The 12107-nt window shown below is 35.2% G+C and overlaps 1 protein-coding gene across 1 annotated transcript; it reads left to right on the plus strand.

Moving 5' to 3' along the window:
• Positions 1 to 492: 492 nt before the first annotated feature.
• On the plus strand, positions 493 to 11746 carry LOC106679665 (large ribosomal subunit protein uL11). Its single transcript, XM_014418945.3, has 6 exons — positions 493 to 670; positions 918 to 991; positions 2258 to 2438; positions 7744 to 7862; positions 7955 to 8041; positions 11601 to 11746. Exons 1-5 carry the CDS (start codon positions 634 to 636, stop codon positions 8039 to 8041), a joined length of 498 nt encoding a protein of 165 aa, XP_014274431.1. The 5' UTR covers positions 493 to 633; the 3' UTR covers positions 11601 to 11746.
• Positions 11747 to 12107: the final 361 nt, after the last annotated feature.

A 12107-nucleotide genomic window follows, 5' to 3' on the forward strand; every position in this document is an offset into this window, starting at 1 on the left:
TTATTTCTTTCATTTTATCTTAACATAGTTTCATTTTGTATCTTTTTAGCCCTGATGAAGCCCTGCAAAGTGGGGCGAAACGTTGAAAAATAAAATAGTTGTAAACTATTTTTGTTTCACTTGTGACCGCAACCCTGACCATCTTCCTATATATCAATTTTTACGGTCAACTATATATACATATATACTTTATTATTTACATTGAAAAGTCAGAATAGAACAGAGACCTAAGCACAAATTTCTTGAGAAAGACCTAATGAATTTGTATTATTGATGAAGCATATTATTAGAAATAGCATTTACCACAAGGGTTATATATTTTACATTTGGGATGAAATGAACGATTTTAGAAATTATCATATTAATATGGTAAATCCCTCTATTTATCCTCTATCCTCCGTTCACCTATCTATATTACCCGTTAACGATTATAATCTCTCATGATTATACCACCCCTTCTTTGCTTATGCTAAAAATCGAGAAGTTCGGTTTTGCTATCGATTTCCATTTTGAAAGCACTGTTTTGCTATCTCGTGTTGGCGGTTCTTGTCAAAAGGCATAACAATATTGTTATTGTTTTTTTTTTGCATTATTTTGTGACATTATTAGTTCATATTTCTTTATTTATTCATCATGCCTCCAAAGTTTGATCCTAACGAAGTTAAAACGGGTAAGATTTTAATATTTTATTAAACCACGTTGTCTCAATTTCTTCATTTTTTAAAAGATATGTTCTTTTATATCAAAGAATATATATCCTTCTAGTTATAGTTACTAATTATTTGTTTCAATGGTTGTCATTAACTATTTTTTTATTAAATATTTGTTTCCTTATTCAAGGAACAGTTTTTACTTTTTTAATTCCTAGTATCAATATCATTCAACATAGTAGATTATGTTTTATTTTAATGTTTCAGTGTTCTTGAGGTGTGTGGGTGGTGAAGTGGGAGCCACATCTTCTCTTGCTCCTAAGATAGGACCTCTTGGTTTGGTAGGGGTTTTTCTTAATTTAATGTATATGTATATATGACTACATTAGTAGTAAACTATTCGAAAATGCAGTTTATGAAGTAAATCAAATTGATAATGTTTGTGATTTTATATATATATTTAACTGACTCTACCTTAAATTTATTTATTTATGTTTGTGTTTCTTATTCCCTAACTCCAGAGTTCTTATTTATTTATTCTTTTTAAGCAGCTCCTTTTATACTTCCTTCATATTACTTGATCCTCCTGAGTTGATTTAACTAATTAAAGCATGTGCACAGGCAGAGAGGAACTGCGGCTTTTTATTTTTACGATCCAAAAAAAATAAAATAGCGAACTTAGTTGATCGTTAATGTTTTTCTGGAAACATGCTTTAATTAGGTAACATTTTGTTTTTGTTGACATCTTGATGGATTGCATGATCACAACCACACCTTTGACAAGAAGAACATTGATTCTTTGGTAAAATAGATAAAAATTCAGTGAGCATAATCAGTCACCACCGTATCCTTATCTCTAAAAATAATGGGAGAAACAAATAAAAAAGAATCTTTTATAGATTTCACTTTTCCAATTCACATACACAAACTTACAGTGTGCTATTTTAATAATCTTAGAATGTTTATTGAAAATAAATAAAAGAAGGCAACTATCGTAGAAGAGATGGTTAAGATTTTTGCCAGCAATCTGAGAAGGCTGATGCTCTCATAGCAAGCCTCTTCATCACCTATAATTTTATATTTATTGTGTGTATCATATATATTTATGTACAGTTATCAAGTATATGCTCAATTTTCAAGATTCGTTTACCATATTTTATTGTGATTGTAAGTATTTAAAATTTAAAAGTAATTGAGTATTTGAAGTAAAATGATTGGGGGTATTTCTTGGAATGATGCAGAATTACATATCTTTCATTTACCCAATGTTCCAGAATGGACTATGTTTGTACAAATGCATGTGTAATGGGCTGAGGTTTGCTTCCCCATGGCGAAATCCTGCCTACGCCCATGAATTAAGGAGAAAATGTCACACATGCCTGATGTACATCCAATAAGAAAAGAATTTTAAGTTAACTCCATGAAAGGGGGAGTTTAAATAATGTTTCCATTACTTAAGAGCCCTGTTTCAATAACTTAACTATATGTTTTGTCCTGAACAAGTTATTATTTATATAGTCTTTGATATTGTATTTATAGTCTTTATTTTTTTGTAATATATTGTTTTTTTAGGTAAGGCTAATAGTTGAACTAATATTTTATTCCAGTCTCCCAAAAAAGTTGGTGATGATATAGCTAAAGCTACAGCAGATTGGAAAGGTCTGAAAATAACAGTTTGCCTTACCATTCAAAACAGACAAGCTGCCATCTCAGTTGTGCCATCAGCAGCTTCCCTAATCATAAAAGCTCTGAAAGAACCACCAAGGGATAGAAAGAAAGTCAAAGGAGGTATTGTATCTTTATATATAATTTTATAATTTGTTTTGTTTTTTGAAATGTGGTGGATACTTGATTACTAAATGATTTTTATCTCCACCAAGGATCGCTTTAGCAAAAGTAGTCTGTAAAGTTTTATTGAGCTGTGGTAATTACTAGTAGTATAGCTTATTCTATTAGTAATCAAATTAGTTATAGTGTGCCTGTATTTATAAGTACTCCTGCTCTAATTAACTGCAGAGTGTTCAGTTCCTACTTTCTGCTACGGTAATATGAAATAATAGGTCAGAGTAATACAGATTTTCTTATCTTTTATTATTGTTTTCATAGACTACCCTTTTTAAGTTTGAATAATTTTTTATTTCCTCCTCTTTAATGTATTAGGAGATGATAATGATTTTTAAACCTTAATATTTTCTAATAAAGTTTTTCTCAATAGTTTTTAATTCCTTGCAGATAACATTATTTTTTTTTATATGACAAATAAATTCACACTTATTAAGGTTTTGTTCCAATTGAGGTTTTGTTCCAACTAAACCATTTGTTATTTTGTCTGCGTGTTTTTCATATGATTTATACCAAACAGGTTATCTGCTTTTCTCCAATTTTGGTACAAACGTTCCTTCAAGTCAGAAATGCCGATGTATGGGAATTTTGTTTGTCTGTTTTAAATAATTACGGTTAGATGCCTGTTCAAATTTCTTCTATTGTGGTTCATATGTTATTTGAAGTCAACAGGAAATAATGATTAGTGTAGATATTTTAATTCTGGTCCATGATCCTTGTCATTTAAATGGTTCCATATTTATTGTGTGTTGTTATAGAATGTGACTTGATCAAATGGTATAATCATAATAAATTCTCCTATTTTATTTTTTTTATGAAGAAAGATCTAAATTTCGATATCGGTAAAAGATATATTCAAATTTTATATTAAATGGCCGTTGCAGAGTCCTTACTAATCTTAATGAATATTTGTGAACCTTATTTGATAGGAAAACAAATGAAACAAAGCCAACTTCTTTAGATGACCGATGGTGGGCGCTAAAGAAAATAAAGAAAAAAGTTACCGGAAATACATAGCCTCTTCAGTTTCTAGCATTATAAATAGATTGCTAAGGACCTACAGATACATGGAGGGATGACATGTTAGATATTAATTTTCTGTTTTTTTACGAGGGTAGGTGGAAATCTTCAAAAGACACGGATAGGCCCGTACCTATCCATGTGTGGGATTTTTACCCACTAAAACCACTGCCCTACACCCGTTCATTCCTGTCCACAGAACCGCCGCTAGGCATTACTTCATTGAGGGAAATGGCTGAGTGCCGCCTCGCTTTCTTCGATTGGTTTTCACGTTTCCATGCTAGTCACGTCTTCTCTTCCTCTCTCAACTTCTTGAGGACAACTGTGGTGAATCTCTTCACTGCATTCCAATGCTGGTCAGAGAGTAGCATATAGCTCGCAACGTTTTCTGGTGTGATGCATCCTCCACACAATCTCTGCAATTCGCTTCACTCCTGAGCAAACCGAATACAAGCAAAAAACACGTGCTCTGCAGTTTCCTCAACAGTCTGACATCCAGGGCATTCTGCGGTGTTGTCCAGTTTGAAGTGGTACTGGTAGGCTCTAAAGCATCCATGTCCAGACAACAATTGGGTTATGTAAAAATCCACCTCACCATGCTGGCGGCCATACCACATTCTCTCATCGGGTATTAACCTGAGAGTCCACCTCCCGGAATCTGCAGCCTCCCAATGCTCCTGCCACTGGTTGATGGTTATTTTTCGCTCTTCTTCTCTGGAAACGTGTAAGCGTCGTCCACAATGCCTGCTTCTTTCTTCAACTAGGATTCCAAAGGCGGCATTCGGGCTATCATGCATACCTCTTCGTAGGAAAGAGTTTGAAAAGTGCTAACTGTCCTTAAACAAACTCTGCGATAAACTGAAACCATCTGTCTCCTGTATGATTTGGTAACCATCTCTTCTTTCCAAATATGTGTGGTTTTTATTTTATTTTATTTTATTTATTATTTTTTTTTACGAGGGTAGCTGAAAATCTTCAAAAGACACAAATAGGCCCTTACCTATCCGCGTGTGGGATTTTTACCCACTAAAACCAACCTCCCTACACCTGTTTCTCCCCCTCCATGGGTGCACTCCCCGCATCATGGAGGTGAGTGGCTTAGTGCCGCTTATTGTTTTAGACTATCTCCTGGTTCGCCTATCTTTCTCCTCATTTCTTAACTTTTGCATCACCTGTGCAGCGAATCGTTGGCCTGCCATTCAATGATTGTGGTTAAGCAGCATCATTATGATGATATTATCTGCTGTCGGGTCTGAGCTGCAAACGCGTCAGAGCTCACTCCTTTCTTCATGAAAGTGGGGACAAGAAGAAAACGTGTTCTGCACTCTCCTCTATTCCTGGGCACAATAGACATTCTCCAGTGTCATCGAGCTCAACCTATAACCTATACTGGTAGGCTATAATATTCTTCCTCTCCGTGGTTCCTATTCACCCAGGCGTCAATGTAGGGCACCAACCTGTCCGTCCACCTTCCACTGAATGCCATATTCCAATGATGTTACCATTTTCTTATAGTCTCCTTTCTTAATACGTCTCTGAGAATATAGTTGACACTATTATAAGAGAGGCTCCTCTCATTGGCAATCAGCACAATCGGTGGCATCCTGGCCACCACACAAGCTGCTTCGTATGAGACAGTACAAAACGTGCTGATCACTCTTAGCACACACCTACAATACACCGACACCATCGGTCTTCTGTAGGCCTCAGTACCCAATGCATCCTTCCATATTGCAGCTGCGTAGAGCAGAATGGATGGGACCACACTGGATATCAACAGCCTGCGGCTGTTCCTGGGTCCGCCTATGTTGGGTATTGAATGTGACAGTGCAATGGTGACTCTAGCCACTTCATCACTTATCCACTGAATATGCTCTCTGAACTGGAGTCTATCATCGATCCTTACCCCGAGATAAGTCAAAGAAGGCTTGGACTGGATCTCTTGCCTACCCGCTCTCAAGGTGATAGTTTTCCTCATTTTCCTGCTACTGACAAGAAGGACCTCGGTCTTACTGTCTGCTAGTTGCAGCCCTACAGATTCTAGCCAATCTCGAACCGAAGCGACACAATGGTTGCCCTTTAGCATGAGCTCTTCTGTATACTTAGTTAACACCGCAATATCATCAGCAAAGCCCACTATTTCAGAACCCTCTGGTAGACTAAGCCTAAGGACTCCGTCGTACATGGCATTCCATAACAGAGGTCCCAGCACCGAATCCTGGGGTACACCGCCAGTCTCACCTTAAGTTAAACCTTCTTGAGCCGTTCTCTGCCGATCATATCAAGGTCCTGTCCTTGAAGTAGACAGAAATGATACTCCTGAGGTATTCAGGGACTTTCATTACCAGCAGGGCGTCCAGGATGCAGCTCCATCTTGCTGTGTTAAAGGTTTTCCTTACATCCATCGTGACAATAGCACAATAGCATTTTGCGCCTCTTCTCCATCTCCTTTCTGGCCTTTTCCACCAATGTGATAACGTCTACCGTGGATCGCGCTTTCCGGAAGCCAAATTGATTCCTGGAGAGGCCTGCCACTCCTTCTGTGAACTCATGTAGCCTATTTGCAATGACCGCCTCCAAAGCCTTCCCAACTGTATCCAGCCGGCAAATCGGTCAATAGGATGAAGGTTCTGATGGCCTTCACTCTGATTTTACCTTTTGTAACAGCCTTCCGTGCCAGTAGAACCGGCACAGCAACCACTGTGGTCTGTATGCCACCATATGCTACACGTATTGATCGTGCTGCTGTAGGTTGTATCACTTCTTCTAAAATGGCTGTAAGAGCTTCGGCAACCTCTTCCTCTTCCTTTGTCGTAAGGGCGTCCAAGTCCCTGATTTCAACCAGTGACTCTTGCGTCCACGCCCTAATTTGAGCATCATTTCCCAGTGCACCTTCAAAAGTGTGCTTATGGTCTCTAGGAGACGACCAGACTTCCGGTCCAATTGGATCAGTAGATTTCCTGCATTATTTTTATAGACCTTTGAGATATTTGTACCCAAGCCTTTCAGGGCGCGGTCATATCAGTATCCGCATAGGTGCTGTTCTCCGAAATCTTGATTATGGTTGTGGCCGTTTTCTCTTCCTAATGTCCTTTTTCCTTCTAGAAATTCTTTGTTCATTTTTGGGGGATTTATTGTATTCCACATGCTGCAGAAGCTGATCCAACGCCATTCCTTTCTCTGGTGGCTTCGTTCTCTCCCTACTGCGGGTGGCATCCAGTCTGGATGTTGAAGGTACTGGTTGTTCAGTTTGCCTTATTGCCCTTCCTTTCTTTGATGCCTTCGACTTGTTTTTAGTAGCAGCCATCTCCGTTCTTTCTTCCTGGAGTCCTGCATGTAAAGATGGAGACACGCTGAACTTCTCCCTTGGTAGAGGTGTGTCTAATAAGGTGAAATTCATTGTCTGAGTTCCTACATTTGTTTTTACACTCTCTGCTGTGTGTTCCCGCAATTTGCTCTCCACTGCCTCCAGGTAGTTTTGTTTCTTACACGCATACTCCCTTATTTCTCTGTGTACATTGTGTCTTTGCTGGATATACTTCTGTAGACCACCTACCACTCCAGCCAGATTTGTCCACTCTTCTGGACAATATTCCAAACTTGTAGCTTTGAATGCCACAGTAGCCAAGTTGACAACCATTGCTGGCTTGCGGCCGTATGATGACAACGTCTGGGAGTCTGCTTGCTTGCTCTCGTCAGACGCCGGTAGGGGGATCCTACCCCCTGCACCGTAAGACTAATCTGCTCTTGCATTGCATATATTTTATTTGCATTTTATACCTTCTGCCTGGCTTACTACAGCTGCCTCTAACCTGAGGAACAGATGCTGACCAGTGCACTGCCTATTCTAGGAACCGTCACGCCTAGATTTGGGTCTAGTTTTGGTCCACTCCGGGTATTTATTTCCCCAGTTCCCGCCATATCTTGTGAGAATCCCCCTATCCGCCACCTGGGGAGACGCCCGATGGGAGACTAGCAACTGTGTTTGTGTATTTATTTAAATTATTTAAAATTGAATCCTTAAAAAAATACTTATTGGCTGCATTTTACTGATATAAAGTTTATTGTGATTAAGTTAAATGTCCTTACACACTCCTACTACGTCTCTATTTTATATTATAATCAATTGTTATTTACTAGATAAAATAGTGATTATTAATTTTATCTTATACTTTTAGTCTTCTTTATATTAAGTGATAATCAATTTATTTTATTTTGGTGTATGTTTTAGTAAAACATAATGGCAACTTAGCCTTTGATGAAATACTCACCATCGCCAGGTCAATGAGACCAAGATCCATGTCTAGGAAACTAGAGGGTACAGTTAAGGAAATTCTAGGCACATGCCAAGTTAGTATTTTTTCCATCAGTTATTCATTAACTTGTTTTTTACTTTATAACAAATAATTAATGTATAGATATATACATTTTTTTTTTTTTAGTCTGTTGGTTGTACAGTTGATGGGAAAACTCCCTCTGAGGTTATCAACCAAATAAATGATGGAGAAATCGATGTAGCAGATGAATGAGTAAGTATTACTGTTGGGCCACGGTTTACTTTGCCATTCATTACAAGTTGATTGTTATTAATTGGTTACTATCCTATTAGTATGGTCAAAATTAGTTGAGTGTCAATATTAAAAACCGTGCTCCAGCAGTTGGTAGGGGTTGGCATCCCGCCCACTGTTTGTTGGGTCAGTTATTTTGTGTTTCTGACCTTACAGTAGCAGCTTTGTGCCACTGAGGAGTTAACCTCAATAAAAAATCTTTATTTACTTATATTTAAATTTATAAGATATATTTAGAATATTTTGTCTTCCTTTTTAAACAAGTATTAATACAAACTTAACACAGATCTATTCAGAGTTATTGAATTATGTCATGTACATTTTCTGACAGTAAAGCTAATGTTGAAGAGAGTGAATGTTTATCCCAATGATGATAGAGGTCAAGGCCAATATTTAATTTTCTTCCAATTGGATACTAGAAAGATGTCACTAGGAGTTCTTTCAGTTAATTGAAACAGAAGCCTTTACATGATTTCCTTGGATTAGCTTAGATATTAAGAAGTTAGAATTATAGTCAAGCTTGAATGTCCTAAACAAAGTATTTAAGCTGAACTGTTGTAAAGTTTTGTAATAAAAAAATCATTAGTGTGTAACCATTTTTTCTTTCTTGCCTAAAGGTCATAAGACTACTAGATTGTGTTTATTTCATATTTTGGGTATACTATGTCACCCTCCTAAGCATCTTATTTATCTCAGTATTTTTATTCAGAATTGTACTAAATTAAACTAATAAACTTTGGTAAACAATTTTACTCGAAAAAATAATTATAAAATCAGAGCCGATTCAGGTTTGCTAAGAAAATCTAAGGACTCTTGATTAGGACTTAAGTTCTATTTGACTGCATTAACTGCCTGGCTTATGTGCTGGCCAATAATGTATTTTGAGTGATCTTTTAATAAAAAGTGTTTATAATCAGAGAATAGTTTTTAAAAAGAGCATATTGTATTATGAGGTGTAGATAGTTGACCGTAGATTAATGATTGGAGAAGTTTGTCGGGGGGTGCAGTCAGCAAAGAACAACATAAATAAACAAAACCATATTTATTTATTTTATGCCGACGTTTCGACCTGAGTTTCAGGTCTTCATCAGGGCTATAGAACAAAAGAGATAACAACAACATTTAGAGCAACATACAATTGAAAAGGAATAGTATACAAACAAATTTAGAATTATACAAAATATTGAATTAAATCATAAATGATAAAAAATTGATAACTGATAATTGAATAGTACAAAATTTTAATTGATTGATAATCGTGGAATTGTATGGTAGTAGATTGAAAACAGTGACAGATGAAATATAATATCATGTAGATAAGAAGATATGTATAATATAAGATATGCAAGTAATGTCTAAAAAACTGAAAAATAAATAAATAAATTGAATCTACAAATTGAACACTATTACAGACAATGAAAAATAGTAAGTGGCTTATATCAGAATTACAGTGTGAGTATTAACTTATATACCTATACTAAAAATATAAATATATATTTGCATATATATATATATATACAATAGGAAAAGGTAGAATATGGAGAATGGGAAAAGAATAATGTAACAAATATGAGAACGAGAAAGGAGACTTACATTATGGCGTAGAAGGTAGGCTTGCAACTGATTGATGTGTGAGTTTTTTGAAAAGTCTGCTAGAGTGAGCTACTAGACTAAGGTTAGAAACGTAACTGTCAAGAAAGACCATTATCACACAACAGTTGATATGAAATACCAATAATAAAAAGGTCAAGTTCAGTTATGTTCAGATAATTTAGAAGCCATGAAGTTACGGGAGGAGACGGAATATTTGTGCTGGGTTATGCGATCTTAAAGTAAATTTTTTGTTTCCCCAATGTAGGATGCATTGCAATTAGAAGTGGAACAAGGGATACGGTACACAACCTGGGAACGGTATTGAGGAGGAATTGGATCTTTAGGTTTGGTGTAAATAAAAGACAGTTTGTTATAGGCTTTGAGGGCTAGACGGAGGTTAGGGATGGAGGAACGTAATTGTTTTTGAATGTTGTCTGTAGGAAAGGGCATGTAAGGTAAATGATCTGTATAGGGGGATGGAAAAAGATTGCAGAGAATTTTGTGTAGATGGGGTACGGTTTTTATAATTGTAAAAGTTTCTCGATGATTTTTGGAGGAAAGTTGTTGTTTGAGAGAATTTGTTTAATGCGGAGATAGTTATTGTCATGAAATTGGGAATCCAAGAGAGAAAATCCATGATGAATAAGATTTTTGGCTGTGTTTAGTTTTTGATGGTAAGGATGTTGGGAGTGATAATTTAAAAGTCTTCCTGAGTAAGTTGGATTTGTGTACCAATCGGTGGATAAATATGGTTTTGTTTATTTATGTTATTCTTTGCTGACCGCACCCCCCGACAAACTTCTCCAATCACATTGTATTATGTTTATTTATAGAAATTTAGTCGAGCATTTTTAAAGAAGGGAAATAAAAATTCTATCACCAGGTGTTGTATAAATTTTAATTTGATCTTGGTAATATTTCCTCAATTGTCTAACAAGAGGGCATCACTTCTGTTATTTGAAGTTTTACTGTAGTAACTATTTTTTAGAAATGCAACTGAACCATTGTTATGTAACTGAGCTTTAATGAAAATCTGACTATGGAAATAACCTAATCTGTCCAAACTGCAAGTGTGATTTCCAGAATGGAAGATTATTGATTGACCGTGTGTATAGATGAATGGAATATGGTCCGGGTGCGGTAAAAAAAAAAACTCAAATAGTAGATAATTATACTATTTTAAAGTAAAATAGTATAATTATCTACTATTTGAGTTTTTTTTTACCGCACCCGGACCATATTCCATTCATTAAGGACAGAATGTACTTATATGTCTCCTTAAGCTCATTGGTAGGTTTGTAGGCCAAGTTCTTATTATTATTAATATTTTATCATGGTTTACTTGTCTGTGGTGGCTTCTACAATAAAAAGAAATTCTAGACTTCTTCAAGGATTCAATTCATAAGACATTAACTTCACTTACAATGCACCATTGTGTTCAATTAGATAAGCTATTGCATTTTTCTTTTAGGACTAATATGGTTAGCAGATTATGATCTTGAAACTTTATAATAAATTATGTGAATCATTAACAAAAAACTTACACATAATAAAATACTTCTTCATTATTTTGAGTTCCAATTGTTACATATTCAATTCATGGAATATCATTGAGTAATTTTATACTTATGTATGATTTTTTTTTTTTTTTTTTGTATTTTGAGCTAAAATTGTTCCATTCATGCAATTTTGTTGAGGGGTATAATCAGAAGACATATTTTTCAGCATTTAGACCTCAAATTAGTAAATTTGGTTGAGTTGTATGTTCAATAAATTACAAAGAGATAGGCTAAATGTTATGCTGTAGTCTGGTAACAATTAAAGTTGATTTCTCCTGTGGTTCTCTCGTAACAAGAAAAATAAATTTAAATCATTAAAAAATTTATTGTTTATTTGTGATATAATTTTCTTTCTGTTTAATTTACAGGTTGTTTGGCTGTGAGATAAACGAATATTTTTCAAAATTTTGGTCGTATCCTGTCATCAGGTTAAAGCTCTGACAGGACAAAAAATTTGAAAAATAGTGAAGGGGTCTGATAGTGAAAAAATAAATATTTTTATCATCCTTTTTAATTTGTTGTATTATTTTTCACCCATTCAAAAAATTTATTTATTAATTTAATTGGTATTATTAACAATTTCATTAATTAACAATATAATTATTAGTAGGAAATAATTTGTTGCCCGTCTATGCATAATTAGTTTCTTACATTTCAATATGTTATTAGTAAAGTTAAAAGTAATTCAATATAGGGGTCCTAATATAGGATCTTTGCTCAGGGTCCTTCCATAGCATGCTTAAATTAGTTAAATAACATTGATACAAAGAGGCATTCAAATAGTAAATTACTTGGGCTTATCTAGGAGGACTTAGAATTAATTTTATTGGTATTTATAGGTTAAGTAAAACTTTGTTATGAACAGTTCATATATA

This window comes from Halyomorpha halys, unplaced genomic scaffold, assembly GCF_000696795.3.
Source record: "Halyomorpha halys isolate HHAL.00 unplaced genomic scaffold, Hhal_1.1 Scaffold213.1, whole genome shotgun sequence".
Lineage (NCBI taxonomy): Eukaryota > Metazoa > Arthropoda > Insecta > Hemiptera > Pentatomidae > Halyomorpha > Halyomorpha halys.